The sequence below is a fragment of the Pseudopodoces humilis genome, chromosome 6 (assembly GCF_049639895.1).
Source record: "Pseudopodoces humilis isolate 2021_Gansu_Grassland_sample_001 chromosome 6, ASM4963989v1, whole genome shotgun sequence".
In the NCBI taxonomy this organism is placed as follows: Eukaryota; Metazoa; Chordata; class Aves; order Passeriformes; family Paridae; genus Pseudopodoces; species Pseudopodoces humilis.
In genome coordinates this window covers 70,973,996-70,999,054 of record NC_142205.1, presented here as the reverse complement: position 1 = coordinate 70,999,054, position 25,059 = coordinate 70,973,996, and the positions used below count along the sequence as shown (strand labels likewise).

At 44.6% G+C, this 25,059-nt stretch overlaps 2 protein-coding genes across 5 annotated transcripts; both read left to right on the top strand.

The window, feature by feature from the left end:
• On the top strand, positions 1–13,072 carry SDAD1 (SDA1 domain containing 1). Of its 2 annotated transcripts, XM_088056897.1 has the most exons (24): positions 1–165; positions 261–312; positions 656–704; positions 1,669–1,773; positions 1,937–2,035; positions 2,131–2,241; positions 2,726–2,797; positions 2,886–2,986; positions 3,258–3,315; positions 3,820–3,894; positions 4,275–4,376; positions 4,682–4,751; positions 5,151–5,254; positions 5,923–5,980; positions 6,384–6,442; positions 6,782–6,858; positions 7,167–7,264; positions 7,657–7,733; positions 8,090–8,222; positions 9,083–9,177; positions 9,652–9,848; positions 10,347–10,431; positions 10,797–10,958; positions 12,436–13,072. In XM_088056897.1, the coding sequence occupies exons 4-24, from the start codon at positions 1,759–1,761 to the stop codon at positions 12,484–12,486; spliced, it is 1,899 nt and encodes a 632-aa protein (XP_087913023.1). In that variant the 5' UTR covers positions 1–165; positions 261–312; positions 656–704; positions 1,669–1,758; the 3' UTR covers positions 12,487–13,072. The 2 variants fall into 2 exon arrangements, with proteins under 2 accessions (XP_087913023.1, XP_005531787.1); XM_005531730.3 differs by lacking the exons at positions 1–165; positions 261–312; positions 656–704 and adding an exon at positions 1,434–1,580.
• Positions 13,073–14,207: 1,135 nt separating this feature from the next.
• NAAA (N-acylethanolamine acid amidase) lies at positions 14,208–24,753 on the top strand. Of its 3 annotated transcripts, none has more exons than XR_015772780.1 (11): positions 14,208–14,392; positions 14,522–14,686; positions 16,187–16,313; positions 17,067–17,157; positions 18,862–18,938; positions 19,395–19,567; positions 19,879–19,941; positions 20,502–20,568; positions 21,051–21,079; positions 21,909–22,479; positions 22,759–24,753. XR_015772780.1 is itself a non-coding variant. In XM_014260404.2 (11 exons), the coding sequence occupies exons 1-10, from the start codon at positions 14,223–14,225 to the stop codon at positions 21,982–21,984; spliced, it is 1,038 nt and encodes a 345-aa protein (XP_014115879.2). In that variant the 5' UTR covers positions 14,208–14,222; the 3' UTR covers positions 21,985–22,003; positions 22,759–24,753. The 3 variants fall into 3 exon arrangements, 2 of the variants coding, with proteins under 2 accessions (XP_014115879.2, XP_005531786.2); XM_014260404.2 differs by having other exon boundaries at positions 21,909–22,003; XM_005531729.3 differs by having other exon boundaries at positions 21,909–24,753.
• The last annotated feature ends 306 nt before the right edge of the window (positions 24,754–25,059 follow it).

Here is a 25,059-nt window from a genome sequence, read left to right as displayed (position 1 = left end):
CTGTGTGTGCTGAGATAGGGTTTGACCGTGGAGTGTGCAGGATCAAGCAGGTTCTTTGGCTGGGTCATTTGAGGGCTGTGCTGGAGTGTTCAATAAAGTAAAGCTGCCTGAAAGTAGAGGCTAAGCAGGTCCAGATGTTACTGAACCGATCTAATAGCTGGCAAGGTAAATGCATTAAGTGTTCCTTTAACTGTTTTGGTGATGGTGTACTTGCTGTTGTTCTATGCATTTGGTAACAAGCTTTTCTCTTACCTTTGCAGTCATTTTGTTCTCCAAGTGATGTTAAAGACTTTTTTGTTGTGAGCTGTGTAGGTATGTAGAAGGGGCTGTGCTTGTCTTGCTTTAATAGGTACAGGAAAGCCCAATTCACCTGAGCTGGTATGTTTAGGTTGTCACTGGTAGCCCACTAGCAGGTATGTGTTGGGTGGTTGTAGCTGCCTCTGAGACTCTTACCAGCACAGTAAAAAGCATTTCACTGGGAAAAGTGCTGGTGACTTAAATGAGAAATTCTATTAATGGTTTTGGACTGTACCATGATTAGGCCTTGATGCCATTATGATAGGTGTGGTGGGGCTGAACATAAGTGCATTAATGGACAGGAATTGATTACTGCTTGCTAAGTGCACTGAATCAAGGAATGATCATTTTTTTACAGTGTAAATAAACAGCTACCTGAAGGAAGTATAGGCTGTGAAAATGAAGAGGTCAGTTTTCTATTCTCTTGATCAAAAACTAAACTTTAAAAAAACTAGAGTATAATTAACCCTTTTTCCTCACTGAAATTCCCTTGTAATGCTGATCACTTCTCCAGTGACCATTTGAGATGTGTTTAGAAGCATACATTAGTGATAGAGCGAGTGTGGTAGGCCCCAAGTGCTGCGGTAACTTCTGAGGGCGGCTCTGGGTTTGGGCCCGCGGGGCTGTCCCGGTCTCTGTCCCCAGGGTAACCGGGGCTGTGAGGAGCCGCTTGTCCCCGGTGTCCCGGTCTCTGTCCCGAGGGCAGCCGGGGCTGTGAGGAGCCGCTTGTCCCCGGTGTCCCGGTCTCTGTCCCGAGGGCAGCCGGGGCTGTGAGGAGCCGCTTGTCCCCGGTGTCCCAGTCTCTGTCCCGAGGGTAGCCGGGGCTGTGAGGAGCCGCTTGTCCCCGGTGTCCCAGTCTCTGTCCCGAGGGTAGCCGGGGCTGTGAGGAGCCGCTTGTCCCGGTCTCTGTCCCGAGGGTAGCCGGGGCTGTGAGGAGCCGCTTGTCCCGGTCTCTGTCCCGAGGGTAGCCGGGGCTGTGAGGAGCCGCTTGTCCCGGTCTCTGTCCCGAGGGTAGCCGGGGCTGTGAGGAGCCGCTTGTCTCGGGTGCCAGCTCCCGCCGCCAGGGGGCGCGGTGCCGGAGCGCGCCTCCCGCACAGGTTTGTCCCTCGGCGGCGGCCGTCGGGGGCGGGCCAAGATGGCGGCGGCCAGCTGAGCGTTCACGTGGTGCGCTCCCGGTGCCGGTGCCCGCAGCCATGTCGGGCCGCCAGGGCAACAAACTGCCCAGCAACTTACCCCAGCTGCAGAACCTCATCAAGCGCGACCCCACTTCCTACACCGAGGAGGTGCGGACCGGGGGAGTGGTGGGGACGGGCACGGGGGTGCGGGTGGGTGGGTGTTGCTCAGCTGTCGCTGTTCCCTGTGTGTGCGCAGTTCCTGCAGCAGTACCACCACTACCAGTCCCATGTGGAGATCTTCACCTTCCAGCCGGACAAGCCCAGTAAGGAGCTGGCCGAACTGCTCATGTTCTTGGCGCAGGTGAGCCCGCGGGCCCAGCCCTGCGTTAGCGGCTGCGGCAGCCCGAGCTCGGTACCGGCCTCAGTGACCATTACTGATTTATAAACAATTAATCTTGCTCGCCAAACCTCTGAGGTAAGCCCGGGTGTGCTCTGGAGCGTTCACTTGCCCCGTCCCTTGACAGGTCGCCCACTGCTACCCCGAGCACATGGCCAGCTTCCCGCAGCAGCTGAAGGAGCTGCTCTCCTACCACCACACGGTCCTGGACCCCGAGCTGCGCATGGTGAGACCCCGCCCTTGGTGCGAGCTGAGAGCTTGCGCTTTGCTTGTCAACGAAGAGAAGCTGGAGAGGAAGGTGAAATTTGGCTTCTCTTGCAGACCTTCTGTAAGGCTCTGATCCTGCTGAGAAACAAGAATCTAATACATCCCACGAGTCTGCTGGAGCTCTTCTTTCAACTGCTGCGGTGTCACGATAAGCTGCTCCGAAAGGTAATGACAGAAATCTGCATCTCCAGTGGCTTTTGACCAACTCTCTAGAGATAATGCCAGAACAGGCATTCTCTGCTTGGTTGTGAAGACAGAGTTTAAAATGGCTCAGCTGTTTCAGCAGGCAGGGCTCCAGCTCTGTGTTGGCCTGGTAAGTGAGTTCTGCTTGTTGTTGCAGGTTGTAGGCTTGTCATGTTTGGCATTGAGCAGTTTGGTTGTGTGCGCAGGTGAAAAGCCTGGCTGTCAGAACAGGCCTGAATGAAACGGGCAGGATTTGAAGCAATATTTGATGCTGTTCATTGTCCTGCCTTGCTGTGTTGTAAATTCAGTATGGTTTACAAATGTGAGTCTTCACAGGATGTTTTCCTGTTGTTTTTCCTGCTGGAGCTCAGTGATGCTCTCAGAGGTGATCAGCTAGGTCCCACATCGGTGCTTGGGCACGAGGTTTCCTCTGTGTGCGTTACTCCTGTCGTGTCTCTGCTTGCAGACCCTGTACACTCACATTGTGACAGACATCAAGAATGTCAATGCTAAACACAAGAACAATAAAGTGAACACGGTAGGTGCTTTGGTTTTTGTGTATATCTTGAACTGACCTCTTGCTGTGGTGGAAGATCTCTAAAAATGTGTTTTCAACTTCTTTTTAGGCGCTGCAGAACTTCATGTACACCATGCTGAGAGACAGCAATCCCACTGCTGCCAAGATATCTCTGGATGTGATGATAGAGCTTTACAGAAGAAATATTTGGTGGGTCTGGCAGGCTTGTGTCTATTTGCCATTTTTTGTGGGGCACACGGGCATCATTTCTAGCACAAAGTGTAATGCAGGGGATAGTGGCTGAAACAGATTTCCTAATTGTAGCCCAGTAATTGTAGCTGGAACTCGTGCCAAGGAATTTAGCTGAGAGAAAATAATGTGTGTGAAATGAGTTATTTAAATATTTGCTGAGAATTAATTTTCGGAGAATGTGAAATTGTCAGAGTTGAAATAAATGGTGTGGTTTGTTTTTTTTTTCCAGGAATGATGCCAAAACAGTCAATGTCATCACAACTGCCTGCTTTTCCAAAGTGACCAAGGTGAGAACAGAAATCACTGATAGACTGGATGTTACCTGGGCTGCCTTTCTCACGTGGATGGAACTTAATATATTGTTACAGCAAATAAGCTACACTGAGGGGTCAGAAAGTTGCTTGTTTAGTTCTCAGAATAACACTCAAGGGAGGAGGGGGAGCTTGGCATCTTGTAACAAGTGTGGATGTTCTTTTTACTGCTCTTCAGAATAGACTGTCAGGAGATCTTCTCCTTAATACCAGCACTTTGACTAACTGAGCTGAGCAGCTGTCCTGCTTGGAGCCTGACTGAATATTGGGCCTTCTGCATTGGCTCTGGAGCCTTTAAAAACTTGTGCTATGGCTTGGGACAAGTTCTTACCCTGTGAAGGTCCAAAGATTGTTCCATTCAATAAAAGCCAGGCAAGCAAAACTAAAAACCTAGTCAGCAAAATGATCTGAATTCATGTGAGTTGAGAGTTGCTGTAAATTCTGTCGCCTTGTCCCACATGAGCTCACTTTACTTTTCAGGTATTAGTTGCTAGTTTGAAGTTCTTCCTTGGGAAAGATGAGGATGAGAAACAGGACAGCGAGTCAGAGTCTGAGGTGGGTGTTGTGACCAAATATTCCCTTCTCCGTTTTTCAGACTTGTTATTGGTTCTGTCATCTTGGTGACTCTGACTCTGCCAGTCTGTCTGTCTCAGTGCTACTCACTGTCCTTTCTAGCTGTCTCCAGATGTTCCTGTGGTTCACAAACAACTTCAGTGTCCTACAGCTGGCCCCAAGTGATGGCAGGATGTCTTTGCTGTCTATTAAAAGAGAAATGCTAAGAGCTCTTTTGTTTTTAGATGCTGGTACCTGTGTGTTCTGACGCTTAGGAAGGGGGATAGTTTTCAGAGTATGTGGTATTGAAAAATGTTGGTAGCTTGTTTCTTTGGTTGCCATTTGAAGCCTGGGTTACTTGCGTTTTGTGTTCCTTCCCCAAGGATGATGGCCCCACGGCCAGAGATCTGATGATGCGCTATGCAACCAACAAGAAAACCACCAAGCGCAAGAAGAAACTGGAGAAAGCCATGAAGGTCCTCAAGGTGAGGAGAACGCTGTCTGATGTTGCATCATCTTGGCTTAATTCTTCTAGTACAGAAGTCTAGAAGGCTTCTTCTAGAAAAAGAAGCTTCTTCCTTGTTAGAACGAGGCCTGTTCTTGCCCTGCTAGTTTAGCTGCAGATGGCAGATGATGCTGTGTGTAGCTGAGAACAGGGGTAGTTTTTAAAACCCAGGGATAGTTTTTAAAGTCTTCTTGAAGAGGCAGAGATCTTTTGACAGCAGCCTTGAAACTGAAGCCCTTCACTCACAGAAAGAGAGCAATGTGTTTTGCTCTTGTTTCCATGCAGAAACAGAAAAAGAAGAGCAAGCCAGAGGTGTTCAACTTCTCTGCCATTCACTTGATTCATGATCCCCAAGGTGAGTGTGCAGGGAGTTCTCTTAGTGCAATTTGTGTTAATCTAACAGCATTTGATTTGGTCTTCATCTGTTCCTCTGAACCTCTGGGGATGTAATTTTCTCAGATGGACCTTAAATGTATCTAAACATTTAGCTTCCAGTGCTTACCCAGTGCTTATGGTGTTGGGGAACACGTGTTGGCTCCCTGTGCTGAACCTGTGCACAATCAGGCCTTTTAGGCATATGAGAAGTACAAAAACCTATTGGATAAGTGCTTTGGTCATCTTGAATTTCTTCTGTGAAAGGGCACTGGGGCTTGGTAGTAAGAACAAATCAAACTGCTTCTTGTGAGCATAATCCCATTTGAGTTCTGTGTTGTGCTCTTAAGGGCTACTACAAATCCATTTTTGCTTTTTCCAGACTTTGCTGAGAAACTGCTGAAGCAGCTGGAGAACTGCAAGGAGCGATTTGAAGTGAAAATGATGCTCATGGACCTAATATCCAGGCTTGTTGGAATACATGAGGTATGTACTTGGATAATTCTATGGTGGTCTGTGGAAACAAGCGTGGTTTGGATGTGGTCGTGTTCTGGCCTTGTGCCTCTGGAAAATAAGGTATAATTTTTCTCTATGTCCAGAAGGGACAGTCAGGGAGTTGCCAGGAGGCCTCATGGAGTGGCACAGTGGTACAGCCTTTGTGGTACTAAGTGAACTCTCCTAGAGCAAGGTATTGGTCTGGAATAGCTGAGCTGAATCTAAAGAATAGAGAAATTGGTGCTTCCAAGACCTTCTGTGAAGCTGTTCATGCTGACCACAGAGTTGCCAGTCAGGTGGTGCTGAACAAGAGAGAAACTGGCAGCTCCTGCACTCGTAGGGTTTTGTGCAGACTACCCAGTAATAAAATATTTGCACTGGATTAAGTAAAGAGTAATCCAGTCCAAGTTGGGCAGTTTCAGAGCATATAAGGTTTTCAGTAGGAAGGACTAAGTGCAGAGAGACTGCAGCTGTATTTGTCTTGGTACAGTTCATTTGCTTGTCCCACAAATACCAAACTCAATTTAGGAGACAACATTTTGCTGAAAATCTGAGGCATTTGGTGAGCACACTAGAATGAGATGGATTTACCATGTATCAGCTTATGAAGATGATCTCAAGTTGAAAGACAAGATAATATGTTACAATTTGCCTTGCAGCTTTTCCTGTTTAATTTCTACCCCTTTGTTCAGAGGTTCCTCCAGCCCCATCAGAGGGGTAAGTAGCTACTTGAGGTGCTGCTGATCCCGCATGGCTCATGTACAGGTGTTTGATGGAAGGGGGAATAGTCCAGTGTGGACAAAGGGGTAACCTGAGGATTTGAAAAGCTCCAGCAGAGGAATAAAAGGAATCTGAGTCCCTAATGCTGACTAGCTAAGCTAAGCATGATTGCCTTAATGCTGCTTCCTTTTACGGGTGTTTGACTCCAGTTCTGGAGCATTTGCTATTGTGGCCAGAGGAGTTCCTAATGTTTGGTGGGAGAGGTGAAGCAGTTGTCCCAAAGAAGTTCAGGCGGTTTTGGGACTGACTGAGCAGCCTGTTGAGTTTTAAGGGATGTGTTTATTGGCTGGAACAAGCTGCAGCAATGTGTTTTGGCATCTTCTTCCTGCTTTTTTTCCAGAAGTGACAAAGATTCTTCTGTTTGCTGCACAGGCTTCACATCAGCTGGTACCACCTGAGGTCAGTGTTCCACCTGTGGTGGATGTTAAATGGGCAGCAGACCAGTGTGGAAATGCAACTGAGTGTGTGTGGGGAGCAGGGAGGGGAATTGGTCAGATTGTTTGGAAAAGCTTAGGGCAATTGCAACGATTTTTGCAAGTTCTGAGGCCTTGTTTCATAAAGGGAGGGGGTGGGAGAAGACGTTTGCTTTATTTTCTGCAAGAAAATTAGTGTTTATAAAATATTGGTGGGATGTACTGGTATGTCCTGGTGTGTCTTTCTATGAAAAAGCATCTGTCTGTAAGTAACAGCTAAGTGTGTTAAGTTTCTATTAAATGTGCATTTTTTTCTTAATTTCAGATTATCCAGTCGGTGTTGATGACCATTGCCAATAACTTTGTCACAGACAAGAATTCTGGGGAGGTCATGACTGTAGGGTGGGTACACATAGAATTGTGTGAGTCATGTTCAACTCCAAATGTGGTAAAATATGTCTTTTTTTTTAAAGACAACTTGTAACTTATTCCTGTTACTTGTGCTATGCTTTCAAGAAGGTGCTTGAGTTAAAAGTAGGTTAGCTCCACCTTTCTGTGTTTTTGTTGGGAGTATTTTATGATGGTTTTCTCTTCTTACACTGAATGTTGTATAAATGCTGTGTAAGATTGTTCAAGTTTCAGGTAATTCAGTCTGTAAGTGGCACTTTCTCCTAGCTGGTGTTGAGAAAATTAATTTTGCTTTTTCTTAGAATCAACGCAATAAAAGAAATCACTGCGAGGTGTCCCTTAGCCATGACTGAAGATCTGCTCCAAGACCTTGTTCAGTACAAGACACATAAAAATAAAAGTAAGGATTACATGGATATGACTTTAAACTGCTTTTTTTCCTGTGCTGTGTCGTCTTCAGTTCCAGCCTTCATGGCAGTGCTGTCCTAATTGGTTTTTAAGGGCTGAGACCATTTTCAGTGTTTGGGTTACATCTCTCTATATGGAGTGTGTAGCCATGGGAGACAGTCAAGGGTAGTTATGGCAGGGGAAATAATTGACTAAAATAAAGCAAGGAAGAGGGATTGTTAAGAGGAGTTAGCCCTGAGGAAAAGCTGTTTTCTGTACCAGAGAAATCAGAGGGAGCCTTAACCTCAGAGAAGATGTGAGTCAGCTGTAAATGCTGGTGATCTTTGCGGGCTTTTGGTTTGCTCAGAGTTCTGTTTTTTCCTGACTCTCTCATTGTCTGGGCAGATGTGATGATGTCTGCAAGAACTCTGATACACCTGTTCCGCTCTCTGAATCCAGAGATGCTGCAGAAGAAGTTCAGGGTATGTGTCCCGTGTTTTGTACTCACTGAAAACTGATGTGCTCAAAAATGATGAGAGTTGGTTTCAGTATCCTCTTGAGAAGGTGGAGTCAAGTCTGTGTTCTTCCTTTGCCTGCTGCCTTTGGACATGGTGTGCTCTCCACATTTTGTTAGTTCAGATTCATCTAACTTATGGTTAGCTCATGCTCCTGAGATTCAACTGTTTTCTGAGACGCATTCAACTTGAGTAATTGAACTCTGCCATGTGAAATAAGGAAAGGGCTTTGGACCCACACCCTGCTGTTCCTCCAGGTACTTCAGTGGACTGGTGGATATTACAAGAGTAACCTGCTTAATGTGTGTTTTGTTAATGTACAGGGTAAGCCTACTGAGGCCTCTGTGGAAGCCAGGATTCATGAATATGGAGAACTGGATGCCAAAGATTACATTCCAGGAGCAGAAGTACTGGAGGTTGAGGATCAAAAGGAAAAGGGAGGAACCCGAGAGGAAGGTTGTTTTTTTTTCTTCCTTTAAAAATTCTGGTTTGGGCATCACCATCACTAAGATTGGATGTGGATGTGGAACCTGGTGTTTGTGCATTTCATTTCCTGCTTTTCCTTGGCTTGCACATGAGTGTCCTTGAGTAAGTGCAGTGTGTCAGTGGGTTTGGTCCTGTTGCTTTTTATGATACACACTGAGATGGGGAAGCAGAGGGACAGAGAGTACAGCTGTGAACTTGGTGTTTAGCTTCTAAATAAAACCTTTTGAGTATTAGAGAACACCAAAACAGTAGTTTGATAGAATATTTGGTTTCTGCAATTCAATTGTTATGTAAATGCTTTACAAACCCTGGAGCCCCTGCCTGAGTAGGGGAAAAGAGATGGAAGAATCTGTAAAAGGAGGACAGTTTGGCAAATCAAGTCTGAGTGCCTCGAAGATGCTGCAGGAGCTGTGCTGGAGGAATGCAGGCCCTGGTGGGACAGGAGTCATCACTGCTAACTTCAGACATCAGCCAGCATGGCATGCTTAGACTGTCTTACCTAACCCAGCTATAAATCTCAGTACTTCTCCTGTGGGTTTTGGTGCTTGGGAGTGGGGAGCACTCTTACTGAGGAGCATAATCAGTGTCTGTTGACTCCTCTGGTGCTTCAGGCTATCCCAAATGCACCTGGTTTTCAGGATCTTGCCCTGGAAATGAGAATTGAGCTTTGCAGAGCATAGCGTGGATTGTGCCCCTGGGCAAAATGCCATTAGGAGATGAGTGAAATAAAGGAAAGATGGCTAGAGCAGGGGATCCAAGCATCAACTGTTGCTGCTCTGGGTAGTGAAGATGAATTTGTGTTAACAGCTCTGTCCTTGTTCCACGAGCAGATGGCTGGGAAAGTGCTAGTCTGAGTGAGGAGGACAACGACGATGGAGAATGGATTGATGTGCATCACTCCTCAGATGAGGAGCAGCAGCAAGTAGTGAGTTCCAAGTCTCTTCTATGCCAAATACAAATGGGTCTCGTTAATCACACACCAGATCCTCATGCTCTTCACCTTCATGTGGCTGCTCTTAAATCCCTCCCCGGCCTTCAGAGCGAGCTGTCCTGCAGCAGTGAGGCTCAAGTGCTGTTCAGCAGTGCTGCTGAGGTACACGTGTTGTTAGGGTGGGAGGGGAGAAGGAGAAGTTGGTTACCTCTCAGGACTCAATGCTTTCAGAGCTGTGATAGTCAGGTGAGAGCTTGCACTCCCAAAATCTGCTGTGCATGTACTCAGTTCAGACACCAGATGTTGGATATGAGACAAGGAGAAATCCTGAGATCTGGTTGTAGCGTTTCCTAACAATACTTGTGAAACTTACTGCTTGATGTATATTTGGGAGGCAGGGATCTTGGTTTGTGGCACAAGAGTGGTTTGTGAAGCTCTGCTTTTTTTGTACCTTTTTCTTTCCCAAAGGCAGAAAAAGTAAAAAGCATGCCCATAGAGGAACGAAAAGCCAAAGCTGCAGCAATCAGTACGAGCAGGCTGCTGACTCAGGAAGACTTCAAGAAAATACGTCTTGCCCAGCTTTCCAGAGAACTTAATTCTGCACCTGGCAAAGCTGCGAAGCGGAAATATATTGAAATAGATGATGAAGAGGAGGAGGAGGGCAGGTAGGCTATAGGCTGCTGAGTGCTTTTTCTTGCCTATCCCCTACTGATGCAACTCTTCATTGCAGCAGGTTACTGAGCTCTGCTATTGATCAGTGTTCACTGGTGACAGCCAGAGCCTGGAATGCATCCTGGGCTGGGGTTTTGCTTATACCTGGGGAAAAAAGACATGAGGAGCTTGTGAGAGGTCTGAGACTATTTGTTTGACTTGTTGAGGCCAAGAGGCAGGAGAGGGGGACCTTCATAGCAGTAGTTGCCTGGTTATAGCTCCAGTGTTTTCTAACTTGGTGAAAAAAGTAGGACTTGAAAAATAAGAGGGTGACTTTTATAATGGATATCCCACACATGAGGAACAGCCTGGAGGGAACAAGAAGTGTTTGTGTCTAAATTGGCCATGAGGCAGTGGCCTAAGATGGGTGAAAGACAAAGGATGAAGAGGGTATCTTGTTTTCCTTGGCAGATGAAGTTTTGTGTGATGACATTTATTGGATTTGTGTGTAGGGGGGAGTTGCTCTCACTCAGAGATATTGAACATCTGCATAAGAAGCCCAAGTCAGACAAGGAGACCAGACTGGCAACTGCAAAGGTGAGGAAGTGGCATGTCCTGTGTCCCTGTCCTTCTGGCTTGGGGTTTCTCTTGTGTGGAGGACATGCTGAGACTGCCCATATGAGATAGGTGCCCAGCTGCCATGTGGGTTTTGAGAGGTGGTTTGTTTGGTTCTTTGCTGTTGCATCTTGGCTGTAACAAATGTGAGTGAAAATGTAAACAGACCCAATTTTCACTGTGACATATTAAATACAGCCAGTGTGGGAGAAGGCATGTATGAGCACAGTCATCCTGAACGGAGGTTTGTTGTGACTGCTGCAGAACCTGTTACCATCAGGCAGGTGATGTTGATGGTAGGTGAGGGAAAATGACCCTCTGATGCTCTATTGCACTGTCTATTCCAGGCTGGAAAAACAGACAGAAAGGAGTTTGTGAGAAAGAAGACCAGAATTAACCCATTTGCCAGCTCTTCCAACAAAGAAAAGCAAAAGAACAAGAACTTCATGATGATGAGATACAGCCATAGCGTCCGGACCAAGAACAAGCGTTCCTTTAGGGAGAAACAGGTAATGTTTCTTGTTGGAGATGGATGGGGCAGTGTGAGCAGTAATTTGTGATACAGGTGTGGTGCTGCCTGCCCCCTGGCCTGAGGTGTTGCTGCTGGAAGTCAGAGAAAGCCTGTGGCTTGGCCTCTTCCCCAGAGGAAGAGCTACTTCGCAGAGATTATCGTCTCTGTAGTCTCTGACCTTTCTCTTGTTACTTTTCTATCACAGACTCATCTGTCCCAGCCTAGAGATCATCTAATAGTTTGTCATAAATGTCCCCGAGGAAGATATATAAATGCTCTTTATTAACTGCTTGTAGCTGCTTTTAGAAAAAAATCAGTTAAACAGTGGTTTCACACTAGTGCTGCTCTCAATGGTGAAGCCCCTGCCAGTCTGTGGTTTTACAAGGTGTTATTAACTCATCCAAATGTGTTCAAGAAACTGGTAGAATAATCCAGTGGTTCAGTTGTTTTTTCTTCCCAGATTGTGTTCTGTGAAAGTGTTTAATTGCTGCTTGAACTTTGAGTTGTTTCCAGGATCATACATGCTACCCAAATGATATTTGTCTGCAATTTCTTGCCTTAGGGAAGGGCAAGACAGGAACTATTATTAGCCTTGGTAGAGAATGTCTGAAGTTTTTTTGTTGAGCAGGATGTGGGCTAGTATCCTCTGTACATGTTTATTTGGCATTATTCTGCCTCACCTCAAGTAAGGCCGACAAGATGGAAATCAGCTCTCAGAACACACAAAATAGGCTGCAAATGAACAATCCAGGCACTTTAAGGAAGCTGCTGTTTACAGTTACACTTGGCTCAATTGTTCTAAAACAAGTCTTGAAGGATTTTGCCCTTACTAATGTTTTAAATTCAAATGTAATGGCTAAATGGTATTTATTCATACTTTTTTGCCATGAAAGTTAGGCTTCAGTACCAGTCCATTACTCCTAAGTGTTTTGGGAGGGTTGCAGGATCGTAGTTGTATGGTGCTGCATTCTGCTGCACTTTTTAGTGGTAAGGTCAAATGGCCTGCTTGCTGTAGTCCAAAGCTAGCTCCTTTACTAGCTTAAAACATGTTTCAAGCACAATAATATTTCTTTAGGGTGATAGTGGCACTCATAAAAATTCTTCCTTCCCCCTTGAAAAATAGTTTTGTAATACTCCTTTACAAAACACCAATTTTACTTACCTCTCAGCTGAACAGTAACCTTTTTCATCTCTTGTGTTTGAAGTGAGTCAGTAAAATGGTTTGTTCTAATCTTTATTGTATAGTATTTGGGAATGCTCAGCTCTTTAATTGTACTGTGGAGTTTAGGAAAATAACCCCAGTGTTTCTGCCACTGTATTTGTTAGCATTTGCATTGCTGCTCCCAGTTTGAGCTGATGAGTTTTTAGTGTTTGTATCAGAGGTTAAAGAATAGAAAAGAGTTGTGATGTGGTTGTGGTGTTTTCTCAGTTACTATGCTCCTTACCTGAATCTTCCCCTCTTTTTTTGTGGTTAGCTGGCTCTTAGAGATGCACTTCTGAAAAAAAGAAAACAGCTGCTAAAATAAATGCTGGACAGAACTTCATCACCCTTGAAGAATTCACGCTGGAGATGCTTATTTCCACCCACCATTGCCCTGAGAGAAAGGAGGACAGTGGTGCCTTATGGATTTAGCTCTGATCTGTTCAGAAATGCAAATGGAACTCTTGCAAGCTGGTGGATACTGCATCAACGGGACAGAGGCCTTAATCTTGGATAATTGGAATTTGTTTTTAAAGCATTTTAGGGAAGAAGACAATTATATTTTTATTTCATGTAATTTACTTACATTGGGTTTTATATACGTAAGTATTAAACTACACAACTGTATGGTTAAAATTCTACTTGAGGCAATTAATGACTAAACAACAGGAAGGAAAAATAATCTTCTGGTCTGTCTATAATGCATGTGGATATGATGTCTGTGCCTATCTTAGGGGAATGAGTGTACAGATGGAGTGAGCTGTTGTCTGAGCAGCTGGCTTTGACCAATTTAATAATACCAAATTGATCTGTGATGCAGGTAAAATTCATTTAAGAGTTGTATTGGGAGATAGGGTTTTTTGGTGCCATTTAAATACAAAAACAATATCACATGCCAGAGAAAAAAGGAATATTTTCCTGTAGTGGTGTGCCTTCTGGTGGGACTTGCTGGTGTCTCTTGGCAAGTACACAAAAGAATCATGTGGATGTCTGGATTCTTTGTCTAAGGCTGAACTTGTGCTTTAGCCTTGACCTCTGTTGGAACTGTTAATGGGTTCTTTGTTCCCTGCCCAGCCACCTGTTTTAATGGAGTTGATAAAGTATTTATACCTTGCTTTTTCAAAGTATGCTAGAAATGCATTTCTTTGTGGTGCAGGAACAGGTGCCACATGCACAATATAGTGGAAATGCATTTGATGGGGCGTTTTTTTCCTTTCTTTTTAGGAAGCCAAATTAATGTTGATATTTCATATGGGAATTCAATTGGTTTAGCTCTTTGTTGAATATGTATTTGTAATAACTTTAATTCTCTCTTGTATGGACTTTTTTGTTGGTTTTGCTGTCACTCTGCTTCCTAGAGCAAAAAAACTTAGAGAAACTCAAGGGAGAGAAGGACAAAGTAGGATTTCTTTTTTACAGCTTTCAGTGTTTCATTCAAATTGTGTGTTCCTGCTGAGGGAAGGGCAGGGATTGGTGCTCGGCAAGGAGAGCAGTGAGCTCTCAGGTGGAGGAGCACGTGTAGCTGGGAGCTGGGAGTGCTGTGGGGATGGAGTGTGGAGCAGGGGCTGGAGCCGAAAGGAGGAGGAGGAGAAGGAAAGTACAATCTGTAAACCACGGTTCTACTGGTGGTGGCGTTTTTTCTGCTGAACAGCTAAGCAGTTTCCCTTCTTGTGCATGTGTCCAGAAACTAGTAACCTCTGGCACTGACAGGGAGTGGTCATTTTTTGCCCCCGCGGTTGAGGACAAGCGTCTAGCTCGTCTCTTGCGTTTGGCTCAGGTTTACATCCGCGCTGTGTCAGCCGGCATGCTGGCAGCTCAGCCAAGCGTGGCTTTGTCCCCCTTCCTCGCTGTGGAAGCGGCGGTGTTGGAGCGGTTTCCACCAACCCGGCCCAGCAGCAGCAGCGGCGGGGCAATGCCCGTGTTTCCCGGTACCGTTTCCCTGCCGCTCTGCCCGCTGTCTCCCGGGCCCCAGCGGCTTGCAGCGGGCTGCCGGTGACGCCTCGGGGCGGGCCCTGCCGGGTGGGCCGGCCCCGGGGCGCCGCTGCCGCTCCATCCTGCGCCATGGGCTGGGGGCCGTGGGCGCTGCTGGCGCTGCTCTGCGGGGCGGCGGGAGCGGCGGCCCCTCTGCGCTGTAACGTGAGCCTGGACAGCCCGGCCGAGCTGCGCTGGCTGCCCGTGCTGCGGCACTTCCAGCCCGCCTTCCTGCGCTCCGCAGTCCGGCGGATCATCGAGTGCGTGCGGCCGGGCGGGCGGCGCGGGGTGGCCGCGGGAGCGGGGCCGGCCCGATGGAGCGGGGCAGGGCTGCGGGGGCTGAGCAGCCGGGCCGCTCTCGGCTGACCCTTCGGCTGTGTGTGTTGCAGCGAGAGCGTCCCCAAATGGGTTCACCAGATCGTCCAGCCCATAGCGGCCGAACTGGAGCTTTTCATGCCGCAGCCCTTCGCGGGAGAGATTGCGGGGATGTGCAAAGCACTGGGGATAAGTCTCGGAGATGGAATCCTGTTGAACTTCGCCTACGAATCCACGGCGTAAGTGTCGGGTACTTACCGGGTCTCGTCCAGGTGGGCACAGAGCTTCAGTTCAGAGTGGGAGAAGGCACACGTGGTGGGTGACTTGCGCTGTTGCTTCTGAGACCTCTTCAGCCGGAAAGTTTCCTTCTCTTTTGGCGGATTGACTGCTGAAATGAAGGAGAAACGGTGTTGTTGTCTATTGGGAAGTATAAGTAATATCTGTCATGGTTTTGTGTACGTACATATAGATATAAGTGTATTAAAATCCAAAAAACGTTTTTGCTGGTAAGGTACATCGATCCGAAAGTAGAGATCATTTATGTCTGAAGATGATGTAATGTTATCTGTCACTTAAAAATTGCCAAAAAGGAGGCTGGAGTAATTAGTTGCTCTCTCATTTGTCTGAAATAAAGTTAATGCTAAACTACTTTCTGGATGAAGGTTCACAACAGCTGCATAATATCACTTCCCGATTAGAAGAGTGGAAAATGCCTGTAGTTTATTTATGGCAATAAACAAAACCTCAATGGGAAGTACTCAGTTTCATTGTCTCTTTTGCCCTAGAAACATGGTGGAGAATAACCAACACTTGGTGCTGACTCTGTGGAGAGCCTGAAGTACTTCTCCATATACATTTTAGCAAATATCAAGGCATGTGCCCCTTGTTTCCATTTTGATTTTTTTTTCCCTTATTGTGTAAACTCATTGTTTTTTCAGTAAGGACTACCACTGAACATGATACACTTAAATGCTGGCTGTATTAGTGTTTCACAGAGAATACTTAGCATAATACTCACCCTGGTGAGGCCCCTGATACTCAGTTTTTCAGCTCAGATACTTGAAAACCCCCATCAACTGGGAGTAGTTGATGGAATAAACCTACTTATATGAAGAGTTTTTTTATCTTTATATTTTTCAGAGGCAGAGTTACGTATCACTGACATGACCAACTCAGAGCTATGGAGAAAATAAATTAATTCCCTGCTAATGCAATATACTCCATAAAAACAACCTGTTTTAATGAAACTGAACTTGTTACACAAGGAGTTTGAGCAGTCTTCCTGTCCTAGAGAATAGTCTGTTGTTGCAATCCTCCTCCCTGTTACTTGAGCCAATATTTTTCAGTTTCATTGATATGACTTAATTTGAATTTATCTACTTGTGGTTAAAGTTATAAAGAGTCCAAATGGAAATGAAACCATCAGAATTAAATGCAGAAAATGCGACACTTTATGGATGCTTTCAGATGTCAGCTTTTCATTATGTCTTAGAAAAGTGAAATGGAATAATTGTTTTTCCTGAGTGGAAGTGCTGCTTTCTGCTTGCCCTGTAATTTCTGACCTGCTGTGGACTGTGGTGTGGTACTCAAGTCCGGTTTGTGTTAATAAAATAACATTAACGAAACACTTAGCAAGCATCAAGTCAATTAGTACTGAAAAGTGGAGCTCCAGCAGCTAGAATATTGCAAGCAGTGCCAGAGCTGTGCCTTCAGTCATTCTTGGCCTGTTCTGTTGGCAGGTTCTGTACCAGCATTGTTGCTCAGGATGACAGAGGGAACATTTACCACGGTCGGAACCTGGATTATGATTTTGTTGATATACTGAGCAAGATCACGCTGGATGTGCAGTTCATAAAGGGTGGGCAGGTACGGTCTGGGGTTGGTGTGGCTGGGTGGTGTTCTGTGAAGAATGGGACAGCCCTATAGCTGCTCACATGGGGGGTTTAATGTAGCAATGGGGTTCCCTTCCCAAATATCCTGAGTTGTTAGAGCAGCACAGGTATGCTCCAGGAGTGTGGGATTTGCTCATTTTCTTTCCTTTCTGGACATCCAGTTTATGGTGATGGACTGGAAAAAGTAGAACAAGTTGATCTAGTATTGATGATCTTATTTCTAAGAGATGCTGAAAGACGGAAATGCTAAGATACTAAAAAAGAAAAGAAATATTTGGGGACATTACAAAGAGATCAGTTTTGGTAGGAACCAGTTCTAAGGCTTTTTTTCCTTCTTTAGGTCTTGTGAAATTCTGTGACCAGTAAGTGTGTTTTTAGACAAAGATTTCTAAAAAACAATTAGTTGCTAGTGTAGTTTTGTGAGTCCGATTTTTTTTTTTTTTTTTAAGGTCATTAGTCCGTTTTGTGAATGGAGAAGTTGCTGTTTGTTGCTTGGTGGTTTAACCTGAGCACAAGTCTTGTAGCTGTCGGTGATCACAAACAGTTGAAATGCTGCGAATTGGAGGCCTCAGAGTCCCTTTATGAGTTACTTTGCATGTTTTCCTCTAACTGAAGGCATGGTGTGCTAGAGCAATGTAGATATGAAAGCCTTAGAAAGAAGTACAGGCTGCAGGTTCTGACTGTGTTCCGTTCTGGAATGCTCAACTGCTCCCTTTCCTGGTTTCAGGTTGCGTACCAAGGCACCACGTTTCTTGGTTATGTAGGCTTATGGACTGGGCAAAGTCCGCACAAGTTCACCATCTCTGGAGATGAACGAGGTAATGTCTTCCACAGGAGATGCTGTGTGTTATTTCTGTTGATGGTTGCTTGCCCTGGCCTTTTTCTCTCAGAGGGAATAATGAGGTTAAGGTTGCCAGAAGGATCTGAAGTGGAATGCCTTGCCTTGCCCTCAGGGAGTGAAAGCATACACGCCTGGTTTCGGCTGCTGTGTAGGAGAAGGTATTTGTCAGCGGTGTCACCTGAGCTCCAAGTGTCAAAGGATGAGGAAAACCTTGGGAATGCTGTAACGCCATTGGAGGTGGCAGAGATGGGGCTGAGATAACAAGATGCAGTTAGGATAGCAAAGAAAAGGCTCCTTTGTTGGTTCTGCTGTGTTCTGTGTTTGTCTGTCCCCATAAGGCAGTTGGAAAGAGAGGAGGGGAAATGATTTAGGGGAAAGGCAGCAAGGCTTGAGGGAATGCCTGGAGACACAGGAAAGGCAGTTGAGCAAGAAAAGTAGCAGAGTTGAGAGATAGCACTACAGGGAACTAAAACTTGTAGCAGTGGGGATGGCAGGGGAAGGTCACTGCCTGGTTTATCAGGGCTGCAGTTTCACAAGTAATAAGTTATGTCCAGCTCAAAGCTTGGGAACATGTCTCTTCCATTTCTTTCCCCTTTATTCCTTTTACGAAGCTGATACTGTGTTGTTCTTTATTAGGTGACTGTTAGAACTAGCAATAACGTGTTTTCAGAACCAACATTTAAAATGTTTATTTTTCCCTTGGGATGGTGATAAGCATTTTTCTTTTTAATCTTGAACAATCTATTGTTTGACTCTTTAGTTGTGCAAACAATATTCACTTGTATGTGTTCTGTACACTATCTCTGAGTAGGCATTCTGCTATGGAGCACTTGCACCTCTTGTTTCCTGTTGGCTTTATTAAGGTGGCCTTTTTGGATTCACTGAATTCTTTCCATAGTTTACACGCACACTGATTCGGATTCCAGAGTAGTCACTTAATCCTTTCCAAACTGGAGTGTCCTGGGCTGGTACTGGGCAAACTGCTTTTAGTTCAGCTTAAAGGCAAGTGTTAAGTGTTTACCAAAGTCCTGTGTCTCTCCACATCCTGTGTTCACTCCACACAAGCTGCAGTCCTGTCTGTGGGCTGCTGCTGACTACTTGCTGGTTTCTCTGAAGAAAAAGCTGTTTTCAGTTCATTTTAGCTGAGCTATGAATGAGCTTCAGTTCCCTCAAGCTGAGGGAAATGAGCATGGGAGCTATGGCTGGGAAGCAGGATGACTAAATCAGTGACAAGCACTGAAGCAGGATGACACTATCAAGGGACAAGCAGATGGATTTTTTTGTTTTCTTTGCAAAGTGTGAGTGTTTAAATAGTAACCAACTTGGCCTTGTGTTTTTTTCACTTGGTTTAATTTTCTCAGTAACACAAATTATATCACTACCTCTTTGTTAGCTGTTTTATTTTTTCTGTGAAATTATTCCTGTTTTAATATTTTACTAAGATGAATAATGAGGTGATTATTATTATCACAGGTCTGAGATGCTTTCTGGAAAGCAGAGGTGTTAATCCAGCTGCTGTGCTTGTCAGTTGGAATTATGTTGTCTATAGATATTTTGCCTGAGGGTTGCGGTCCTCGTTGGCGTTTCTCCCATGGAATGTTAATACTTGGTGCTGATGGGCACTTACTCTGTCTCACTGTATATAAACTACATGTATAGTAATTTTTTTTTTTCTCCCCAGATGGTGGTAGATGGTGGGAAAATGCTATAGCTGCTTTCCTCAATAGGAATTACCCTGTCAGCTGGCTTGTGCGACATGTAAGTGTGTACTGAGTTGTTCTTACATTTCACTGTCGTGCCGTGTTTGTCCTTAAACATCTAGAAAACCCCACTCAGTGGCATAGAAGACTTGGCAACTTGACAAGCAATTGGATTTCTCAGGAGAAACTAAGTGTGGACCCTGTATTCAGTAATGAGGCAATTAGTCCACAGTGCCAAAGGTCCTGGAGAAGCTGTGCCAGGACTTGCTTCCTAGGAAGTGTTTCAGCTAGCTGTGACTCGTGTTGTAACCATTTAAGACGGCTGTACTCGTGGATGGTGTACACCTGTGCCAGGGGTTATTTTCTACTATTTATGTTGCTATATTAATAATATTTTCAAGTAGCAATACAGACTCAATTAGCATTTTCAGAGAAGCTGGACCTTTCTTCTTTTGAAGATGTCTCAGTGCCTGTTTTTGTGGTTAACCTCACTGGCATCTCCTTTTTTTGTTAGACCCTGAGTGAAGCAGAGGATTTCCAGTCTGCTGTTGTGAGGCTGGCTGGCATTCCCATCATTGCTGAAGTTTACTATATTGTGGGAGGCGTCTCACCCAAAGAAGGCATGGTCATAACGAGGAACAGAAGAGGGCCAGCAGATCTCTGGCCTCTCGATCCCTTAGGTGGAGCGTAAGTAGGAAAATAACACTTAGTTTTTGCTTTTCAAATTCCCTTCTGAGCGACTGGCTTAGTAGCACAACTTCCTTAAGAGATCTGGGGCACCTCTTGGTCATGGTTATAGCAGGAGATCAGAGGTCACCCACCCTGTTCCTGTGTTCCATAGTTGATGGCAAAGGCTGTTACACCAACCAACGTGGGGCCCTTGGGCTCGTAGCAAGCGGAGGGAATTTTTTTCTTTCTAGCAATATAGGGATAATGATTGTTGGACTTGATGTATTACCTACTGATTCACCTTTTGTTTGCTTATATGCTTGTTACAGGTGGTTTCGTGTGGAGACAAACTATGATCATTGGACTACTCCTCCTCCTTTTGATGATCGCAGGTAAATTGTTTGGAAGCTCTGCAGGGAGAACATATATATAACCTTCAAAAGTGATTAGAGGTATGGGCAAGTATTTTCTCCTTGAGCAGGCAGCTTATTCAGTTCTTGTAATGCCACTCTGCAAGGAATACACACAGGGCAGAGCAATATTCACAGATGCCAGAGCAAAGGGTGTGAGAGAGTGATAAGTATAAATAATGAAAAATTGCAAAGGTAATGCATAGGCCAAAAACTTTCTCAGGAAGCAAAATATAGTAGAAGGGGGATGATTTAGATTGACAGTGGCCAAGTATTGAATGGCACTAGGAAGGTGCTTCCATGGGATTTTTAGGCTGTGTAGTGTGCTGAAAGGGATTGGCAGGTTCCTTCTTGCTGTGTACTCAGTGGAGTAGTAACAGGAACTTCAGCACTGTGAGATGAGATCCAGTCACACAACTTGGGGTTAGTTTGGACCAAAGCAGGCATTTCAATGCCAAGGCCTTTAGGAAGAAGCTGTTTGTGCTTTGTAGCCCTTGGAACCGACAAGTGTGTTTAATTGCTAATGAGTTGCTTTCCCACAGAACTGCAGCCATCAAAGCTCTCAACGCTACTGGACAGCACAACATCAACTTGGATACACTCTTTAAGGTATTTCTCAAATTCTGTGTTGTGGGCTGCTCTTCAAGTTCTTTGACAAAGCAGAAGTATTCTTTTATCAGGGATGTAAAAGCTGTGCTTCACTGTGGGGAGCCAAGTTTACTGCACAGGTGTCTCTAGGGGTTTGAAGAATGAAAATTGTTCAAAATGCTTCTGGACTCCAATTTAGGCAATTTGTTCAAGTTGACCAATTCAGGTGGAGAGTGCAGGGGGTGAATCCCATCATCTTTGTGCAGTTTCTTATTTCAAGCACAGGCACTTAGTGTTAAACATGGTAAGCTTTGGGAATTTGTATGTCTTTCAGAGGGCTTTTTTGAAAGTACTTCTGTAAAATAGTCTGATGTTTAAAAAAGGCGAGAAGGCCTTGATTCTATATTATTGCTTTTGTAACTTCATCCTACTGCTGTTTCTGAATAGCCATTTATTTCCCTCTTTATTTACCCAAATGACAACTCTTCAAACTTTCTGTGCAGGTGTTGTCAGTGAAGCCAGTCTTAAACAAGTAAGTATTAGATGGAGAGATGTTTATCTGTGCCTCCTGCTGTGCCTCAGGCCAGTTGAAAGTACACCACAAACTTGGTTAGGATCTTCCTTATGTGTCTGAGTCTTGTGGTTTCCCAGCTTTTGGCTTGTGCTCATGACCCTCTATTTCCACTTCTTGGGTCTACCAGTTGAGTTAGGGAACTGCACTTGTTTGGGCTCAGTCAGGTAATGGGACATGGCTTTGGAGTAGTGAAACAAATGACTCCTTTGGAGGAGCAGCTGGATGTCACACTGACTCCTTTGCCCACTTTGGGGTTGGTGTTAACACTGACAGTAGCTTTTTCTGTTGTGATTAATGTGTAATAAAGTAAGTGGGTCAAGGTTTTGGATACCCTTTACTGGGCTATGAGAGATGTATTTCAGTACACGGTTCTTCTGTGCTGTTCCAGAAGTTGTACTTTTGCAGGTTATCATGTAATGGTTTACTTTTACATGGAGCTCAGTATATGCTCTGCATCAGTCATTGGAACTTGGCAATGGCTTCCTCTGCCTCTCCTTTGCCTTGTCATTGTGAGGAAATGGGGAAAGGAAAAGGTTCATCTCAGTTGTGACATAGATGCAGTACCAATTATTTAATACAGGTCCTCTGTTGTGCTGCATGGGGAAAAGAACACTAAAAATTAGTGCCAACAGTCTTGAATTTGATCAGCCTCTTTTCCTGATCCTTCTGTACCTAATTAGAATATTTGTTTCCACCAAAATTTGTCCTGCTGCTTTGCTAGCTAGATCAGTTCCCCTTCCTGCCTTTGGGATGTCACTCACTCGCTCTGTTGCTCTTTCCCTGCCAGTAACACGGTGTACACCACAGTCATGAGTGCCGCGCTCCCGGATCGGTACCAGACCTGGATGAGAACTGAGGAGTAAAGAGGTGGAAGTGGCAGAGGTGGAAGTGGCATCTGTACTTAAACAATCATTTTAGCTGCAGAGTCACTGAGGGGGAAAAACCATTGTAGTGGCACTCTGGTGACCCAGTCTGAATTCCTGATTCTGCTTGTTTATTGTCCTTGGATAAATACCTTCCCTTGATGTTTTAGAGGGAGTTAAATACTGACTCTCCTAGTGAAACTCTTGGAGATGATCTTACAGTTTTGATCAGAGAGGAAGGGATGGATGTTGCAACCTAAAGGTAGAGGTTCCCTCTGGGAATATTTTGGCTATTTTTACCACTCCCCGCTATGGCACTTGCTTGTCTCCAGGTGGATGACAACAGAAAGCCCTGCCAGGCCAAATGGAATCCCATGAGGAGGGGACAGCGCATTTAGCACCAAGGAAGACCAAACTTTGTTGGTAAAGGATGCTCACCAGTGACTGCATGTGTGAGCAGCTTCCTTTGGGGGCCTTGTCCTGTGAATGAGCAGAGTAAGTCCAAGTTCTTGAGCTCACAAGGTGCCTCATGGGATAGCTTCAAAGAGATGTTATGAGAACTTCTATGCCAAGAAACTGGTTGCATGGCCTTGGCAAGAGCACAAGAATCTGTGTTCCAGTTTAAAGAGTTTTTAAAAAAATGTTAGTGCTATTATATTTGTAGCAGTTTAGTCAGATTTGATTTTAGTAAGGTTAATTCTTTGTAGAGGTTGTGTAGAACTTGTTTTTCACTTAACTCTGGACAAACCTGTGTTCTCTTGCCTATTTTTCTAGTTCAACACATGGAGTGAGAAGCTGAAGCTGTGTAAGACTAACATATGCTTTTAAAATCACTCCTGGGAGCAGCACAGTGGCTTTGGTTCGTGAATGATGTGAACCATTCAGGACACAGTGATTTGTTAACTCTTTGCAGTGTTGCAGGTGATCCTGTTAATGAACTGTAATGGAAGTTTGAAATTTATTGTAATTAAATTGATGCTCTAATAGATGTTGATGGGTAAAAATGGCTTGCATTATTTTTGGTAAGAGTTGTGCAACTGCAATGTACTTCTGTGCTGACTAATAGACACATTTTGTAATTTATATAGCCTGTAGGTCTGAAATAATTAAATAAAATTTTTTTTTTATGTATTGTATATTTCTGTATGAAAGCTTTTGGGGTTACTTCTATGTCATCATCCTTTTCCCTCATCTATGAGTTGTTGATCCTGGGCCTAGCAGGAGCAGATGCAGCAGTCAGCAGCATGCAGAGCTGTAGACTATAGGTATTTATCAGAAATCAGGAGCTGTTTCAGGAACTGTGGTAATGCACTTTTCTCCTTGGTAGATGAGAGGAGGTTGTGTTGGGTAGCAGTGAAATTAAAAAATGGTTGTGTTGGTTTTTTTGCATTCAGATCAAGTTACCTGCAGTAAAAGCTAACATCTTGTTTTACAGTGTAGAGCAGTGGGGTTTTTGTCAGGTTGTGCTGTGACTGTATACTGAGTTTAGAGACTTAGGTATACTCCTGAAATACTTAGGGATTTGAAGAGCCAATTGATGGAGACCTTCAAGGAACGCTGTCGAGTGCCCTCCTTCACTGGACAAAATGTCCCCTGTGTGAAGGTGACAGAGCAGCTTGCAGATCCATGCCGTGCTGACTGTGGTGAGTGTGGCCTGGTTATGCAAACTGCTCTGAGAGCACCTTGGGGAGCTGCAGGCCCTTTATCTCCTTGTGAGGAGTCTCATAACCTGCTTACCTGCATCCTCTCCTCCTGCCTGGATCCAAGTGCTGCGAGCTTTGCCCTGACCCAGTTTAGATAGCGATGTACAGCAGCCAGATGATAAATGTGAAGAGTTCCTGGAAGAAGATTTTAAAATGCTCGCTACCTTGGATATTGCAGAATGCCATTGTTTTTTCTAATTCACAGAGCAGGCACTGATTTGTGATCCCACCCGTTTTTCTTTAAATAACAGCCACCCACAGCAACAGGATCCTTACAGGTGTGGCTTTGTGTGGTCATCCTGACCTCTGCAGCATGAGGCTGATTATCCTCTAGCAGGGGTGTGCCCAGATGCTCTGGTACATTAATTTGGCCAAATGTGTTTGTTTCATTTGCTTTCACTGTTGTTTGTGGCTTGGCAGCTGTTTGGGGTTATGAGGTTTGAACAAGTGCAGAATGCAGATTTTTTTATTTGTCTTTATAAACTACTTCCTTGAAAACCTTGCAAGATGCTGACTGCCAACAAAATAAAGTCTTTCTGCCACCTTGAATGCTTTTTTGCTAACCCAAAGGATACATAAATTCCTGGTCTTAGTATAATGACAAGCTAAAAATATAAATACTGATGAACTGGTTAGTGATAGATCTTACAACTTAGATAATTTAACCTGTTAGTAGCTAAGGTACTTGTGATAAGTACTGAAGTTGGATAAAAATGCAGAGATGTGATTGTTAATACTGTCAATAAAACCATCTTAATGCTGGAAACATCAAAATGTAGCAATGATGGGTTTTTTTGGTAGGTTTGGATGGTTTGTGGGAATTTTTGCCAAGAAAGACTGGACCAAAACTTCCTGAGGGTATTTCTCTAGCCTTGTATTCTATCACTTCATCATCATTGCTTTTTTTGAAAAGGGAGGATCATTTATAGTTATTTGAATAGCTTGCTGATCATATTTTTGAGATTTCATCTGCTTTGTGTGTACAGTTTTTAAAGACTGGAAAGAACAGTCATTTTGTTGCTTTCTTAAGCCCTGGAATTGTGAAATAATAAAACAAGTTAAATTATCCTTGCTTTTTTTCACATCCCTTCCTTTCTGCACTAGAGATTACATAGCTACAAATCCCTACATACTTTCTCAGCCCAACACAGATAAGGGGTGAAACCTTGCATTATTTTTCCTCCAGAAGTTTGCATTTAGCAGAGGGTGGCTTCGAAGTGTGTAAGAGCTGACTCCTAGGATGAGAGAGGCCAACGTGCTGCATTTCTCATTCATAATCCCTTGAGTAATCCTAATCCAGTTGAGATCTGTAGCCTTTATTAAGCATCACATGGTAGAGGATTCTTAAGGCTGCTCATAACTGGGCAATAAA

Coding starts and splice junctions, on each gene's coding strand:
- SDAD1 (XM_005531730.3), top strand. CDS start 1,491: ATGTCGGGCCGCCAGGGCAACAAACTGCCCAGCAACTTACCCCAGCTG. Junction 5,981..6,383: donor CCTCCAGCCCCATCAGAGGG/GTAAGTAGCTAC, acceptor CTTTTTTTCCAG/AAGTGACAAAGATTCTTCTG. Junction 6,859..7,166: donor GGGGAGGTCATGACTGTAGG/GTGGGTACACAT, acceptor GCTTTTTCTTAG/AATCAACGCAATAAAAGAAA.
- NAAA (XM_014260404.2), top strand. CDS start 14,223: ATGGGCTGGGGGCCGTGGGCGCTGCTGGCGCTGCTCTGCGGGGCGGCG. Junction 16,314..17,066: donor AGTTCATAAAGGGTGGGCAG/GTACGGTCTGGG, acceptor TCCTGGTTTCAG/GTTGCGTACCAAGGCACCAC. Junction 17,158..18,861: donor CATCTCTGGAGATGAACGAG/GTAATGTCTTCC, acceptor TTTTCTCCCCAG/ATGGTGGTAGATGGTGGGAA.